The 17,945-nt window shown below is 38.8% G+C and overlaps 1 protein-coding gene across 1 annotated transcript in view; it reads left to right on the top strand.

The window, feature by feature from the left end:
• The first annotated feature begins 58 nt into the window (after window positions 1-58).
• The window catches only part of SMARCAD1 (SWI/SNF-related, matrix-associated actin-dependent regulator of chromatin, subfamily a, containing DEAD/H box 1), a 41,512-nt gene continuing 23,625 nt past the window's right edge, over window positions 59-17,945 (top strand). Inside the window, exons 1-4 of the mRNA XM_008925650.3 lie at window positions 59-311; window positions 7,041-7,215; window positions 10,388-10,565; window positions 13,570-13,633. Coding sequence (XP_008923898.3) covers window positions 113-311; window positions 7,041-7,215; window positions 10,388-10,565; window positions 13,570-13,633 — 616 coding nt within the window. The 5' untranslated portion in view covers window positions 59-112. The remainder of the gene's footprint in view (window positions 312-7,040; window positions 7,216-10,387; window positions 10,566-13,569; window positions 13,634-17,945) is intronic.

Below are 17,945 nucleotides of genomic sequence, written 5' to 3'. Positions count from 1 at the left end.
CCTGATGCGTGTCTGATGGGCCCTGCCGACTCTCTCTCTCTGGGTTTTCCCACAGAGGCTGCCCGGCCGAGCCCGTCTCCTCTCCTGCGGACTGGAGGGGTAGGTTAAGAATATGAGTCTCTACAATCTGGACCGATTTCGCTTTGAGAAGAGGAAGGACGCGGATCGGGAGTCGCTGTCCCCTCCAGCAGCCCCAGGGGAGGTATCTGATGCTGCTGTCGCGGGTGGTGCCGCTGGAGGGGAGGAGGATGAAGCTACAGATGACAGCAACAAGCCAGACACCCCGGCTTCGGATGCGACAGAGATAACTGGTGAGTTAGGTGTTTTGCATGCAGCATCAGAGCAGTGTCAATACTTAATTCCTAGAAATAAAATAATTGTCTTTTGTTTTGGTTTTTGTCTTTTTTTTTCTTTTCTTTTTGCCTGTTTTACAGATGTATTTTTCTGTGCACAACAATTTCCACCAAAATGTATTCATTTGTTAAAGTGTTTGCTCTGGTTGAACCTGTGCATTTACAGGCAAGTCTTCTGAAATTACTTTAAGTGAGTAAATAACATTCAAAGTAAATGTTGAAGTTATGCTGTGTTTTCCTATTTATTAACTTTCTTTACTGGTACTTATTTTACACTGAATTTTCAGGATTTTCAAAGAAAAAAGGTAGCTTTTAGTTGTTTGTTAAGTGCAACACTGTAGGCTTAACTTTTTCAGTAGAGCCCTTGGCTAAGGTGATATGGAATATCACAGAAGAAACTGAAAATACAACAAACCAGGGTTTTTTTTCAACTGGGCCTGGTTTTGTAAAGGACTGAGAAAGCTGCTACTGATTCTCACAAACTGTGTGTGTTAATAGTTTCATAGTGTGTTCGTCCTCTTTTTGGGCAGAAGCTTGGGGTCTTCATGGAAATGTGAAAAACTTGCTTGTTTAGTTTATTTGTTTCCTTTGACTTGTACAGTAGAGGTGTGCTGATCCCATTTGGATTCCTAATAAACAAGTGAAATGGTTGCTGACTGCATAATCACATTGTTACTGAAGGAGTAAGACTGGAAAAACAGACATTGCTGCTGATTATTTGATACATCTCAGACAGTCTATATAACTTCTGATACGGTGGTCAAGTACAAGTTTTATTGAAGAGAGCAGACAGACTCTGACTGTGCATTTACTCAGAAATGGAACAATATACCTTGATGTTGTTTAACTACATTTGTTTTGCACAGGACTTCCTCTTGGTGGAAAGCAGTTTATCATAATACCTTATCTATGTGATCACAGAGAGCCTTTCACATGCAAGGAGAGGTTGCCCTTCTAAAGCTGAGCCAAGTCAGAATTATAGTAGATGGATATTTACCCTTCCATTAGTTTTGGTTTTGTGCACGTTGGTTGTTTTCAGTTGACTGGAGTGCTCTCGTGTTTACATTAGTAAATATCAATCCGTGTTTTATGTTTAAAAAAAATACATGTAAAACCTCTAAGTCTTGGCTTGAGGGTTGCCAGTCTGAAGTTGAGTTGCCTGTCCACTAGCAAAAGAATCTTTTGGTGACAGGGAGAACTTAACAGAAAAAGCAAGCAACTGTTAGTTCTGGCTTCTGCATGTGTGTGCTTTGTAATAGTTATATGGAAAAACGGGCACTCTGAGGAAGTGACCTTTGGAACAGGTGTTGTCTTCCTGTTTGCAATAAATCACTGTCTTGTGCTTTTAGGAGTTACTGAGTGCGGGGACCATTCTTGACCTGTGAGTGTAGTCGTGAAGTAAGGGATGGTGCTGCTTGTTTTGTGGCTTGTCTTAGTGGCTTATTTTATTTTAATATTATATTTATTCCTTTAATATGCCTGTGGACTTTGTCAGTGTAAGCACGTAGCTAGACCACAACTGCCAACAAACTTTGGAGCTTGCTATTTTTCAAAATACTGGTGTCCCTTGGCTTAGATTCCACAGGAGTGGAGGAGAAGGGATGCAATATCCAATTTATTAGTTAAGATACCAGATAATGAAGGATAAAGGGCAGCCTAAAAGATGAACTGTAGTGTAAGGCTGACTAGTTGTGAGGGAAACTCGTGGGAGATGGTGGTGGCTGACAGTAAAACACAGTAGAGTACAAGTGCAGGCAAAGTTACAGACAGCGTCCTACTGAAGTGAGAGTCCATGGATGCAGATGCTGGAACCAGGGTACTAATTAGCATTTAAAATAGAGATGTAAGTAGTAGTGCTTTGCATTTAGAAATACTTCATCTTCCACAGCTACTGAGTGTGTAAAGAAGACGGAATGGTTGAGTGACTTTTTTCCCCCACTTATTATCACACCATTGTTATGTAACCTATTTAAAAGAATTAAGAACTATTTTGAAAATCCAATCACACTTTCTCCATCTGCAGAAGTTAACCAAAAATAAAATACTCAAATTTTGTCTGCAGGCTGCGAGGCGCTTAGGTGTGATAGAGGAGACAAGATTTGATTAGCAGATGCCTGCCCTTCTTGTTTCCTAACTAGTGTCAGGAAGAGAGACTTTTTCTTGCTTTGGGTCAAATAAAACAGACAAGTGTGGTTTTTTGGTTTTTTGTTTGGTTTTTTTGTTTTTGTTGTTGTTGTTGAATTGTCATGGAAAAGGTACAGACATGATAAGCTTATGGCACTGTGTGCTCTACTGCTAAATACACAAGTCAGACTATTAAGTTCTTCTGTACAAGAAGCAGTTTACACCAAGTTAACAAAAAATAACTTGCCCTAATGCTCAGTGAATCATGTGAGGATAACAATTACTTGTATTTCTTCTGAAGACAAACAAAGTGGATTAACACAATAACTGTACAAGAAACTGGGGAAATGAGGTCTTGAGAGTGTTATAGGTAAATAAACCAAATCAAAATACAGCAGCAATTTTTATTAAAAGGTTTATATAAAGTGCAAATAAGCAAATCAGCATGCTGGGCGGCCTGGAGAGACCCCTGCTCTTCCAATGGCCTGCAAGCTCAATAGAGACAAACAGGAACTTTTACACTTTTTCAACTCCCCTCCCATAGTCACTTGTTAGCTCTTCATTGGGCTTGAGTTCGCGGGCTTCGTTCTGGTTGGTTCTGTTGTAGGCCCATTTTAATTGCCAGGTACTTCCCATCAGTAGTTTTAATTAGCTATCAAATTAGTTTTAATTAGTTATCAAATTATGTCTGAAAGACATCTGTAAAGAGTTGGAAAAATGCATTGGAGTGGCTTACTAGAATTTTCTATAAAGTTAGTATTACTCAATAGTTTGGTTGATCTTAGTCTGTTAAGAAAACAGTGAAGCATCTTCTTAATTTTCATTCATGTTTTTAATTATGCAAATAGTCTGGTGTACTGTAATAATGAAATTATTCCAATTGTAGAAATAGAGCAGAACTCTATTAGAACTATACAAATTAGAATAATTACTGTCATTATTTTCAAAATGAGATTTGTACTCAAATCTTGAAAAGCACGCTTACAAAGCTTCAACAATGAATTGAAATAAAAGTTGTAGACTAAATTAAACTACAGTATATATTCCTGTTATTGATGGTTGACTTTGTTGATATCCTGTCCATGCTGTTTGAATATGCAGTCCCAAATGACTGCACTTTGAGGTTATAATGCTGAGAGTTCACTTGCACTGGAACTGCACTTTTTTGTTCTCATCTGTAGTCATTTCTTTCATGGTCTGAGGAAGCACTGTCTTTTTCACAGAGTATAATTCTGCTTAAAATATTTCTGGAAGAAAGTGATGACTGCAGTACCTAGTGAACATTTCTTAGGATTCGTGGGAAGATATGTTGAAGTAATAATTTTTAAAGGGCAGGTTCAAGAAGCCCCTTAAAGTAACACTGCTATTTAGGATTATTTTAGCCTATAAAAAAGGCTTTCCTTTGAAAATGGAGTATTTTTTAGCTTGTAAACTTGAGCAGCATATGCTTGATACTATCCAAAACTAGGCGGAAGTTACTTTCCATTCAACAATGTTTGTTGGACAGTGTTAGTAAATGTGGCAAGCCTCTAAGTATTACCTCTCTTTTGTTTTTACTTGGGAGAGAAGGTGCTGGCTTTCTCGGAATGTGATGGATGGTTTGAGTAGGAGGTTGTGTTTAGAATTACAGGGCAGTGTATTCTCTTCTTATGATAGCAAAAATGGATTGTAGTTGGGTTTTGGTTTTGATGTTAATACCTACATGTAGGGATGCTTCAGTGTGTTCTTATTTCTGGCCTTAGAATCAAATACCGGTCTTATGATTGCAGGCATTCCTTAATAGTTCTTTTTAACTGCCTAGAATCAGAAAATTCTACCTCCAATAATAACATGTTGTGGCAATAACTTAAATCTCTTACTACTTTACAAGTTTGTAATTTGCTCTGAATGTGAGGACTACTTATTACATGGGTGATTTCTGTTTCCCCCCCCCTTGATAAAGGATTCTGTTCAGTGGAGGAGGGGGAGAAGGAAGTACTGGATCTTTTGAGAGTGAGAATACTTTTTTTTTTTTCCCCAGGCCACTCAGCATTTTATAGGTATGGGAGTTAGGAGTTGTCATGAAGACTGGACAGTGATTGCTAAATAAAGTAAAAATAAAATGAGAAATCACCAAATGAAACAGTAAATACTCTTTATTTAAATATAAACCTTTATACTGTAATGAATAAAATTATTTTTTAAACCGTACTATTTTTGTAAAATTTTCTTGTGTTTTTGTTTTGTTTTAAAATCCACTAAAGATGCTTCTTAGCAAAGTTGTCATGGGTACCTGTCATTTCCATGTCATACTACTTGCAGGAGGAACATGTTTGGAATTAAGTCTAAACTACAAGGCAAAGATCATGAAAATGGTTAATTCAGTATAGATGTGAATTTCTCATGCTTCTTATAGACCTGTTTTGATATTTCCATTCACATCTTTTTATGCATCTTGTATTTCTGTCCTATTGAGATAGCCCTTGCTCTGCTAGCCCAACTTTACAACATTCCCAGAGGTCTCTCTTGCTCTTCTCCTGTCTTCATCTAAAAAGTTAAATGGTTTTCAGATGAAGCAACTGCATCAAGGACAACACATCTTTCAAAATGGACAGATAGAAGAAGGTACTGCTGAGGAAGCTTCTACTGCCAACATGTTGGTCTTGGATGCAGGGAGGTCTGTCTTGGGACAATTTATTACTGCTTCAGAACTAATAATTTTTAAGCATTCCTGAGTTTACATATGTATGGGCTTTTCAAGATAACAAGATTAATTTTGCAAAGTGAGACTTTCGCTTCTTCTAAAAATCATTACTAAAATCCTCTGTTGTGTTTTGAAAGTGATTGAAAAGCTTTAGAATTTTATGATAATTCAATTAAAATTGAGACCTTTTATCACAGATGAAGGAATTAGACACTCTGTAGATAATTTCTGAATTTGATTATCAGATTAATTTATTCTAGCTTCATTTGTGTCTAGTGTCTAGTGTATCCTGACAAATCAGCTTTGCAAACTGATGTTACACTCTGTAGTCATTTGACTTGGCGGGTTTCTGCATGAGTGGAGTCAGAAGAAACTACCTTTATTTCCAGCAGAAATTGTGGTTCCAGAGTTAGCAGCACCACTGGTGTTTGATTTATAGGCATATGAGTTTTAAGAAAGGATGAGTGTGTTTAGAGGGGGGAGGATACCTATGGTGCTGTATTTGCATTATGAGGATTTAAGATCCTTCTGTATGAGGACTTACACTGACAGTTGCACTACTAAAACACAGCTTTGCCTGGAGTTTTGTAGCTGACTCTCCTGCCCCTTATCCTAGGTTTTTCCTATGCACAGTTAAGGTCACCTTCTTGAGGAATCCACTCAGTATAGGGAGCTCGGTGTACAGCTGCAGTGAGAGCTGCAGATGGAGCTCTGGGGGGCAGAAGCCCCAGGCAAGAGGCTGTGACCTGCTGACCCTTTGCTTATCAAAGGGCTTGGGGACTCTGGCACTGGCCAGGTGACTGGACACCAAGGGACACAGCAAAGCCAATGACTCCAGACATCCCCACCCTTGGACTGTGAGGATATAAAAGCCCAGGATTGGGGTCCCTCCTTGGAGACACCAGTTTGAGCTGTTTTACTCTGTTATTGCGCTGTGATTAAATTATATTAAGGATCTGGACGTCTGGGATTCTGTTGTGGGAAACATGGTCTGACTGTGAGTGTGGGGTGTGTAGCTGTGAAGGGGCCTCAGTCCCAGCTCAGAGGGTGTAAGAATGACTGCCAGGGTGGCTCCTGGAGGGTCCGACAGGGAAGTTTCTTTAACAACCCGAGGTCTTAAGGCTTCAATGATTGCTTTTTTGAATAGTCATTGAACCCTTATTTACATTTCCTCATAGATACTAAGTTTGAGTTACACTCACCCCCATTTCTTTAACCACTGTTAACCTCCATTTTTATGGAGCTTTGAGTTATTTTCTTCCTTTTCAGTAGTGCACTCTCTAACAGTTGGTATCATATTTGTTTTAGTTCACTGGGTGCCTTTCCCTTTCAAGCGTGTTAGTTTCTTGTGTTAATAAATTGCTTGTACTTTTAGAATTTATCTTTTTACCCATTCAATGCTGCCACAGTGAGTTATTTTAAATTTATTTTCTTCAAAATTTCTTTCATACAGAAAATGCTCTCTGTTGTGCTGTTGTGTGCAGCTGTTGTGTTCTCTGCTCCATGCATCAGTCTTTCTCTCTTCGGTCATATGCCTGTGTTTCTATCCATGTCCTGATCATCCTGGACGTAGTTCAGGATTTCTCTCCAAAAATACATATGTATTTATCAGTAGTTATTAACCTAAGATAGGTGTTCTCGTAAACTTTGTGGTATAAAAATTATTTGTTTGATGTAAGAGGGCTGAAGATCCTTTCCCAGGTAAGTTATCACTGTAAGGAATACAGCTTAAAGGAATTTTACATGCATAAGGATGTGAGTTCTGTTTGAATGACTGCTGTATCTACAGAAGAAATCACAGCTACCTGATGTTTTAGGTACAAATAAATATTTAAATTTATTACCTTCTGTTTTTTCTCCTCTCGAAATGCCTTGCACAGAGTATCCCACCATCCCAGAAACTCCGGAAGCTCAGAGGACAAAGAAACAATCCTATTTCAAGCATCAGCGAGGGGTGCAGTTCCTAGACACTTCTTCAGACAGTGAAGATGAAGAACCAAGACACTTCAGTGCTGCGAAAGAAAACAAGGCTCTGAGGAGAGACGTGGCCGTAATGTATGCTTTAAACCAGGCTTCTGTTGTGCAACCTGATGTGCTGTTCTAAGTTGAAATACAGAATGAAAATCAGAGGGTACCTTAGGTTCTGGTTTACTCCTTTGTGATTTACCTGCCTCTAACTAAACCCTACTGGATTTTCAAGGAACAAATATCCAGCTAAGACATTTTCTTAGAGGGAAGAGTTCTGTGATGTTTATGCATTTTTAAGTTTGTACATTTGCCCCTCTGCAATCCTGTTAATTTGAGAGCTTAACCATAAAATATTTGCTTTTAAACTGTTGGAGTTGATTTTAGCTTGTTCCTTACTTTTTTTTTTTTTTAATGAAACTGTAGTGGACAAGAGAGCAAGTAGAGCTTCAGTGTATAGTATCAGTTCCTGAGGTAAACTTACGTATTAGTTGCATACTGTGTTTGCTATGCTTAGTGAAAGCATTTTTTAATAAGTGATTTGGAAACTTGTATTCCTGAATGTGCTAGGAGGGAAGAGACCCTGTGCAGGAGACACTTGTGTATGTGCTGAAAAGGCAGCAAGGAGAGGGCAGGTGAGACAAGATGTAGACAGACACCTGCAACCATTTGGAATGTTTTAAAGAAACCCTTGCTAGTTACATGTCTGTGTGGGAATTGTCTGTGCCCCTTAAATGTTCCAGTGCCAAGCAAAACAAGATGGCTTAGCCTGCTTTTTTGATAGTCTGGTTGAACTAATCTGCAGAAAACTTTTATGGTAATCACAACCTTACAGGTGTAGTCTCTTGTCAGATTTTCAGTCCTACACAGAGCTTGGAGCTACTGAGACTTGTTAGCAGAAATGAAATAATGCCTTTTCCTGCTGCTATTGTCTGAAAGTCTTTGTTTTTTCTAATTTTCTTTTTAATGCATCTCCCGTGAAGTTTTATTTAGGGCAGCTACTTGAGAAGGAGAAAAAAAAGGTAGTTATCAGAATGAACTGCTCTTTCTCTCTGTGGTTTAAGTGGTAGGTTGTGCAAGGATGCAGATATGACCAGGTGGTTGCATGCACCAAATTGGCTTGTGTGCAGTGCTGTGTAAATATCCCGCTGCTCCTGGGATCAAGCCCATTTGGGAGCAAGACAAGTGGTTTCATACCATGTGGAGCCAATGCTGATAAGCCGTGCAGGATCCAACTTGCAGAGCCACAGCTTGCTATTCCTATATTGTATTGCAATTGCTGGGAGTGAGAGAGACAGCCAGGTGACTCCTAGTGGGATTGATGAACATAAATCTACGTCCTCTTCTACTCTTCAGTATTCCTGTGTGTCCCACAAGTCTCTTCTACAGCAGGCACCCCAGTGTCTGGCACTTTGGCTCCGTGTGTTGGCTCAGATGCTAACTGTTGTGTATGGAACCCCCTAAGCTGTCTCACAAGTGGCTGTTCTGATTGATTTAACAGACAAAGTGAGAGTGTGGCAGGAGTTAGCTTGGATTTGTCCAGGCTTAGGAGCTCTGGCTTGTGCTGAATTTAACCTAGTTTTGCAGATAATTGGTCATTTGAGTGTCTTTGCATTGTGCATTTTAGTGCATGTGTTACCTAGTGTTTGGGGGTTTAGTGATTTTTTTGTTTTTGTGGAGTATCCCAGCTTCCCTCATTCTGAACAAGGAATAGAACAGAAAGCAGAAAGTTTAAAGTAGAAAGCACGTCTTTCCTAGAAGGAAGCGTGCTGCAAACTTTTGCCAGAGTCACTGTCTGGACTGTTGAATTAAAAGCAGAATTCTAACACAAAGTTTTGTGGGTCTGAGTTGTTTAGCAATTAAATGGGTATTTCTTCATGCTTGATAAGACTGTGACTAATCTCAGAGAGGATGAGATTTTTGATGTGTGCAACCCTGGCTTTGTTGACAAGTATCTAGATGTTATTCCCTAGTAGGAATGGATAGGATAATTGCAGTGTTAGTATTTTCATCAATCATTGGATTGTTTTGTTGTTTTATTTTTTAAATGCAGTTTTTAAAGAAACCTTCTTCTCTATCAATGCAAAAAGATCAGAAATATGCCAACAGAATTTTAATATGACATTTCATTAAGACTTTTTTTAAAGTGGAAGTGGGATTTACCTTTTGAGGCTTGCAATTTGACAGCTTGGTGGACTGAAGGAGAATTTTGGTTATTTCTTCTTATTTTCTTACTCTTAAGAGGCACAACAGAGGGCCCACGTAGCTGTGTATGCCTCTTGAATGGGGTGAAAGGGATTCCATGATGAACAGTTCGCTGTGTGTATCTGTTATGTGAGTGGCATGTTACTATTTTTTCCAGAACTGTGTTGCAATCTACCTGTTGCAACTGCTTAAGAAAGATATAGTGAGGAAAACCAGGTTTATTTTTAGTCTTTTACTAAAGGTGTAGAGACACCTGCAGGCAAACCTTTCTGATGGTGAAATCCTTATGAAATGGCCAACTCCATACAGTTAAATTAATTTTCATTACAAAAGAAGATTCTTCTGTGCCTATGGAAAGAAATAGGATGGGAGACCTGTGCTTCTGTTCAGTCTTGTCTGTGCAGCTGAATATTGTTAGAGATACATAGAATTGCTTTTCCTGCAGGTTAGCTCTCATAATAAATCTTCCAGTAAATGCAGGGGTTTTTTTCAGAAAGACTCTTGCTATGTTTGTATGTTTAAGATGCTGCATAAGAATCTTTTGAATTTTCTTTCTCAGTGAGCTGAGAACTAGGACACAGTTGATGCTGCATCTGGAAAGTGTTTACAAAGATCTTTAATCCACATCTGTTTACCTGTTGGGCAAATAAACACTAGCAAGACTGTTTGAGACAAAATTGAGGTAGACTGATGTAAGTCAGGTAGCTGAAATGATGAAATATATTAAGGTGGTTGTTGCTAAATTGGCAACTAACCTTTTATAGCACAGTATTAGGGTAAGTCACGGTATTTGCCTCATCTGTTCCTCCTTTCTTCTTCCCTTAGCTAAGTTGAAGTGTGTTTACTGCAAACAGAAGACTGTACTTAATACATGCCTTACTTTGTCCTGAACAGAGATACCACTTTGGGTACAAGTTGATTCAGTGTTACTGAATGCATTTCAACACATTTTGTGCAATTCTGTTGGTTTTAGTTTACAGCAATGTTCTGGTGGGGTAAAACATTCATAAGCAAAAATAAATTTTAATTCTTTTTTTTCTTCTCCTGTACATTGTAGATCTGATCAGTCTGATGATGATGAAGAGCCTGAAAATGAACTGCCCAAGATGGCATTTATAAATGGTGAGGATCAGCAGCCAGCTGTGAAGAAGGATGTAGAGGAAGACATCAGAGACTCAAAGCTGCAAACACTGAAGGAGCTTTTTCCCCAAAGAAGTGACCAAGAATTACTTAAAGTAATAATGCTCAGTTCTTTGATTTATTTTGATGACTGTTTCATAGGCTGTATTCCTAAGGCTCTGGCTTTATTACAGAGAACAACCTTGTGGTGGGTTGACCCTGTCTGGATGCCAGGTGCCCACCAAAACTGCTCTGTCATTCTTCTGCTGAACTGGACAGCAGAGACAATAGAGTGATATTTTTCCATATCTTGATCATGGATCAAGATATGGAAAGGGAAAGATCTCTCACCAGTTACTGTTCTGGGCAAAACAACCTCAACTTGTAGAAAATTGATTTATTACCAATCAGATCAGACTAGGATAATAGAACTCAAATCTTAAAACACCTTCCCCCCATTCCTCCCTTATTCCTGGGCTTAACTTTATTGCTGATTTTTCTCTGCCTCCTGCCCCCCACACAGGGGAACAGTGCACGGGGACTGCCATCAGTTCATCACATGTTGTCTCTACTGCTCCTTCCTCCTCAGGGGGAGGACTCCTTGCACTCTTCCCCTGCTCCGGTGTGGGTCCCTCTCCACAAGGTACAGGCCTTCAGCCACAAACTGTTGCAGTGCGGGTCCCTTCCACAGGGTCACAGATCCTGCTACCAAACCTGCTCTGGCATGGACTCCTCTCTCTGTGGGTCCACAGGTCCTGCCAGGAGCCAGCTTCCACCATGGGCATCCCACAGGGTACAGCTTCCTTTCGATGCCCACCTGCTCTGGCATGGGGTCCTCCACTGGCTGCGGGTGGATCTCTGCTCCACCTTGGACCTCAGTGGGCTGCAGGGAGACAGCTGCCTCACCATGGTCTGCACCACGGGCTGCAGGGGGATCTGCTCTGGTGCCTGGAGCACCTCCTGCCCCTCCTTCATGGACCTTGGTGTTTCTCTCATGAATTCTCCCTCCTCTCCTGCTGCATGTGTCCCTCTGTGCCCCCCCACACCCCTTCCTCTGTTATCCCCAAGGTGCTGCCACTGTCACTGAGGGACTCGACCAGGGGAGGATCTGTCTTGGAGCCAACTGGCATTGGTTCTGTCAGACGTGGGGGCAGCTTCTGGCAGCTCCTCACAGAAGACGCCCCTATAGCCACCCTGCTATCAAACCTTGCCATGCAAACACAATACAAGTCTTAATTTTGTTTTGTTGATATCAAAAGGGTGTATAAAAGTAACATATTTTAGGGGAAGTACAGCCACATAATGTTTCCATATACACGTGAGTACGTACACGGGCACTTAGATACATAAAAAAACAGAATGTATACCCAGACACTTTACATAAATACCTTTGGGTAAGTTCAACAACAGCAAACCTCAATGTATAAAACATTTTTCTATTATTTCTTTTCGTTGTGACACTTAAGCTTAATTATAGCTAGTTTTGTTGATAACTATTGGTAACTGCCATTGCTGGTGTGCAGCTAACTGATTAAAGGCAGAATGAGTGAAATCATTGCCATCTTCTCCAGCAGATGAAACATTGCACCCCTGCATTTATGACATTTAACATGCAAAGACTTTAGTACTTCCAGTAAGGGAAAAAGAATAAGTTTCAGCTTACTATCATTTATTCTAATTATGCTGACATCTGAACGTGAGGTACTCTTGGCCATTGTCCAATGTACAGTACAAATCTACTAGAACATTATGCTAACTCATTACAGTAAAATACCTTCAGTACAGTAAAATGTATTTTTAACAAGGCTACTTTTCAGTACTGATATGTAACTAGGTTTTCACTAACTTAGTTTTCAAAGCTAAATGTCTTTCAGTTAATCTGTTACATTTCCTGGTTGTTGAAATGACATTAAAGAAACACAGACGTTTTCCTGGTGCTCCTTGCTTGGTGTTTTGTTTCCCAGTGGATCAAGTGGTATATTTAGGCTTCCTTTACTTTAGGAAAGGGTTGCAAACAGCAGTTTTGGAATTTTTCTCCTGAACATTTTAATGAAATTTATGTTGTATGTGTCCAGACTGTATTTTTTCAATTTTTGTCTGTGTAGAATTTATTTGAACTAGAGGCAGATAACAGTTCTTTGTCACTTAAAAACTAGCTAGAAATGATACATGGCATGTCTGACTGCTGTTTTGTGACTTAGCTACTGAGCAGTATGTAGTACTGGTGATGTTTGTTTTCAGGAGAATGTGAGATAGCTCCTGTATCAGCAGGACTTTGTAGGAAATAGAGGCTGTGCAAATTTTCATCCGGTTATAAAACTGCAGTGTTGAAGGAGGACAGAGGAATATTAGGCAAATCTATTGATCGAAAGGATCTAGAACAGTCTGTCCTGACAAACCTTACAAACCTGACAAACTGATGAAGGCTACTAAGGAAAAATCATGAGCCTCTTGAAAAGGAAATTGTATGTTTATAGCAAAATTGTAAGATGCTGTTTCCAAATGTTGACAGATACTTGGGCATCAGGATTCCTTGTAACTCCATTTTTTGTGGGTTTTTTCATATCTGAAACCTTTAGACCATTTGCTTTTGTTGTAGTTATCTCATTTGCAAAAAGCATTCTAAAAATATCAACATAGAATTTGTAAAAAGGGTCTATTTTGAAATTATATGTGGATGGAGAAAGAATCTAAGACTGTGGAGAAGTATAGACAAACTTTGAGGCAAGTTGGAAGTTTCACGTGTGTTACAGGAAATGGAGCAATGTGTCATAACAGTATACAGACATTTTATGAATTAATAAACTAGTTTTTTGTATCATCTCGTTTTATGATAGTCACGCTGAATAGTCTTTGAAAAAAACCTTTTAAGTAAATCCTCATGGTGTGTTTGTGAAGTAGGGAAAAAGTGATAATAAATAAGATTGTGTTAAAAATGTTTTCTAGTATGTGTTTTAAAGTGTTTCCAAATACAGCTTATGTGATACCTGTTGATTTTGATCTTGGATTTCATAATACATGTGTGTTTGGGGTGGCTTTTTTAAAGTGTATTTCATTCATGCTGATCCAGCGTTGTCTTCCTCTGTTCAAATGTATTCAATTGACTTTTTTGTTTTGCAGTTGATAGACACGTCATGCACAATGGAGGAAGCAGTAGCTGCTGGTTTGAAGCTCAATGACAAAGGTATGTTTAAGAAAAAAACCAAAAAAACCCCAAATTAAAACAAAACCTAAACTTCAGAAGCTGTAGCTAATTCTGTAAAAATGATTGGGAAGTATTTGGGTGGTGACTTATGTGCTAGAAGTTACACTATTGTTTGCTTATTGTGATAACAGGAAACTGAAGTTACAGGGTTTGCAGGGGGAAAGATGAAAAGAGGATGTGGACCCGAGCCCATAATTTAGGCCAAAAAGGGAAATCTGTTGTGTGAAGCTCAGGATTGCTTTACATATGGGTTCTTAAGTGTTTTCTGTTCTTGCTGGTTCCTTCTTTGCCCAGAACTTGAGGCAAATAGTGATGGGTTAGCAGTAGTAATTCTGAATGTTATAGGTGAGCAATCTGGTAGCATGGAAAAAATATACTAGAGTATATAGCCATTCATAACTAGATATTTTTTGTATCAAGGCCCACCACAGTCTTCTGTTCAGGTTGACTTCAAGACTTGCTTGTAATTCTGAATAAGAACTGTTATTTATAAACATTAGACAGGTTCTCTAGCAAAATGTCACCCAAACCATGCTTTTGAGCCCCTAGAGCTTATTTAAGGGTGTTTGTTCTGCATCTGAATTTATACAGTCTCATACTGGTATTGAAACAAAACACCCAACACAGGATGTGGAAGTGTTGAAAGTATTAGACGTGGTAAAGGGTTATAATTCTTCACTTGTTTCTTGACATCACCCAAGTCCAGGATTAAATCTTTTGTCTTATACTAATTTTTAGACTGATTTATTGAAATTGGTGGGGGAAAGGGAAGGTTGATATGAATTTTGATGTCATTTTAAAAAGCAGACCACCATCTGTTTACAGTTCAGCTGTCCATGGTTTTCATGAGAGATCTTCATGGATACAACAGAAAAAAGCTATTTTTGATCACTCTTGATTATTTTAGTTTTTCTGAGCAGTTCATGTGTCTTCATGCAGTATCCTATGGATTTGGAAGCAGCATATGTAGGAAGCTGAGGAAGAACAGTTTTACTCCCTTTTTAAAGTACAAAATTTTTTGCTTATTCTATTCCCTCTGTTGTACTTGCTGTATTTTCATCTTCTGATTTTTATGTACAAATTCAAAGATTTTTAACCGTTATCAGAAAGTTTTAAGAACGTTCAAGATAATTTTAGTGAAAGATTGCTTTTGTGTTTGTGTTGTTTGATGGGTTTTTTTAACCCAACCAGACCAGCGTTTTGGGGTTATCAATATGTACATGACCAGATTCTATAGATGGGATTTCTTGTATGCTGGCATATTTTTGAGAAGCATACTACTTCTGAGTACTTCTGTTCCTGGAAAATCCCTTCCTGGAAGAGACTATGATTACTTTTCAAGAGTTTTGATTAATATTAAACCAATTTAGGCTAATACATATCCTTAAACTTTGTCACAGTTCAGTGTTTGAACTAAAACACTTTGATTTCTGGTATGTAGGCCTTGCCTTTTGGCCATTTTTTTTGTTGATCTAAGAATGTTGTTTCACATCCTTTCGATATTAGCCCACAGAAAAAATCTTGGCAGCAAAATTCTCACTAATCACAGCTGTTGTATAAAATATTTAGTTAGGACTAAGCATGCCTGAAAGTGATCGTATAAATCACCTCATTTTGGACATGTTTTTAAAAAATGGAGACATTACTGAACATCTGCTTATCTGTGTCAATTTATGATATGTTTTGCTTGTTGTGAAATGTTGACTGTGCGAGAGGTCAGGATGTGAGATACAGTCTTGTGAAGCGCAGCTTTGCTAAAAAAGTGTGACCGAGACATCCGTGAATTTTTCTGTCCTTTCAAAAGGACAAAAACTTGTATTTATAGCTTGAATTCAATATTTATAACTAAAACAAGAAGCATTGCGGACTTTTTACAGGTACAAAGATTAGATGTGACACACTGAAAATGTATATGAAGAAAGATATGAAGCTATAGTATTACCTGCTGCTTGTGATCTGTTTCTCGTGCTGTCTTCTGTATACCTTGAAAACCATGAAATCACTGAGGGTGCTTCTGAGCTGAAGCCTCATGTAAATCTGCCTGATGTTCACTGCTTCTTGAGCAGTCATAAATGTAATTTCAGAGGAAGTCACAGGAATAAAGATTTTTTTTTTTTTTGTAGAGGTAGCAGCAAATACTAGTGGAAGTAATTAGAAATGCTTCTCTAAAATTTACTTTTCTCATTGGTTATTAGTTATAAAATTGATGGAGAGAACAAGGATTCCTCTGGAGGGCCTGGTGTGCCCTGCCTCCACTCCAAGGATGGTTTCCATCTAACAGTAATAGAATTTCCTCTTCCCCTCAGCTGTATGCTTCCTTAGCACGGGAAGGAATAGTTAAGTCTACTTTGCAAAGTGAATGTCTAAAGAGAGTTGACTTTTTTTTTGTCATTTGCAAATGAGTTTCAAAAGACCACAGGTTATTTTAAAATAATTTTGTGTTGATAGGTTCCTGAGACCATGGTTATCCAGATCCTTTGTTACAGTTTAATTGCCTCTAAAATTGCTCACGACAAATACTGTTGAGTGCTCAGCCCATGACGTAAAAGCAGGAAAGTCTTTGAGATGCTCTTATGTGGAGCCCTTGTATTTTTTTAAGGGCAAAGATGTTTGCAGGCTCACTGTTTGTATTCAGAATTGTCCATCCTGAATGCAGTTTTAATTAAGCATAAGCAGTAATAGCATGAGGCCTCCAATGGCTTCTAGTGCTTGACCCAACAGCAGCCTGACAGCTCAGCTTTGCTGTCAAGAACATCACACGTTTCCCAGACTTAAGCTAAAAGCATGTCTTTTCCTGGTGATATTGTTTAAATTAGGTCTTGGGCAGAAAGATCCACCTGGCATGTTCTCTGGATGCTTTCTTTGAATTGCCTCTTGTATATGTTGTGTCCTTCCAGTACCTGAAGGGAATGTACAGGAAAGATGGAGGGGGACTTTTTACAGGAGCATGTAGTGATGGGACAAGGGAGAATGGCTTTAAACTGAGAGTAAGTTTAGCTTAGATGTTAGGAAGAAATGCCTTACTGTCAGGGTGGTGAGGCACTGGAACAGATTGCCTGGAGAAGCTGTGGATGCCATATCCCTGGAAGTGTTCAAGGCCAGACTGGATGGAGCTCTGAGCAATCTGGTCTAGTGGAAGGTGTCCCTGCCTGCAGCAGGAGGGTTGGAACTGGATGATCTTAAAGCTCCCTTCCAACCCAAGCCATTCTATGATTCCATGATATTTTTACCTACATAAATACAGAGACTTTGAAAAAAAATTGTAGTGTTTTCTGCTATCTCTTGCTAGATCCTTCATTTAAGGAAGAATTGCTTATACTTTTCTGCCTTTGGAATGTTTTAATGATTTATGTTTTAAATATTTATATGTCACATCTCTGATATCGGAGTGAATGAGTCTTGCAGAGAATTTCTTTAAAAGTATTTCTACACAAAATATCTTCTTGTGTAAAGATGTGGCTACTTAGTTTTCCAAACTAAAACTATTTTGATCATCCAGACAGTCTTTTGGATTGGAGAACAAGTGTGCTTTTTGTGTGTGCGTGTGTGCTTGTTCACTGGTCTCTTGTGGCAGACTGGGAGGGGAGGTTGGCCAGAGATGCTGATATCAAGACATGAAAGCTCTGCAGGCAGCTACTCTTCCAAAAAAGGATTTAACTCACAGTACAATTTCAGATCATGGACTAGGAATTTTTACTGATTTGTTCTGATAATGCTGCTTCAAGCAAAGGTGATGTGCAGTAACAGTGGTAACGTGTTCCTGCCTTTGTGAGCTGTGCACAGTCTGAAAATGCACCTGGCTGGGCAGGTCTCAATGCTGAGATGATAATCTCTTGATAATCACCAGGCCCCAAAGATAGTCAGAAAGTTATGGCTCATATGGACTATTCATAAGTAATAACCTTATCACAGACTTAATATGCATAGTTTTCTTTCAGACATCTGGATTTAATGTTAACAAGTGTTTGGTAACCTCTTCGGTGTGCATCTGAGCCAGAAATCAGTCATCAGCACTTCAAAATTCTCAGTGATGTACAAATTCCAACACACAGATGGGATTCAGCCTGGATTAAATATGAGCTCAAATAAAAACAGACTGATATACCTTTATGCAACTTATGTGCAAAAAACATGTGGCAGTTATTAAAAAAAGTATAATAAAATGCTATTTCAGTTGTTATATATGAGAGGCAACTGCTTGATTAATTGCCAAACTACTAAAGAAAACGTAGAGGTAAATAAACATGTACTTTCAAGCAGTTACTTTGCTTCAAGTGTCAATGTATCTGTG

Source organism: Manacus vitellinus, unplaced genomic scaffold (assembly GCF_001715985.3).
Source record: "Manacus vitellinus isolate BGI_N305 unplaced genomic scaffold, ASM171598v3 scaffold_0_pilon, whole genome shotgun sequence".
In the NCBI taxonomy this organism is placed as follows: domain Eukaryota; kingdom Metazoa; phylum Chordata; class Aves; order Passeriformes; family Pipridae; genus Manacus; species Manacus vitellinus.
Note: the sequence above shows the minus strand (reverse complement) of the source record. Positions and strands in the feature narration are given on the sequence as shown.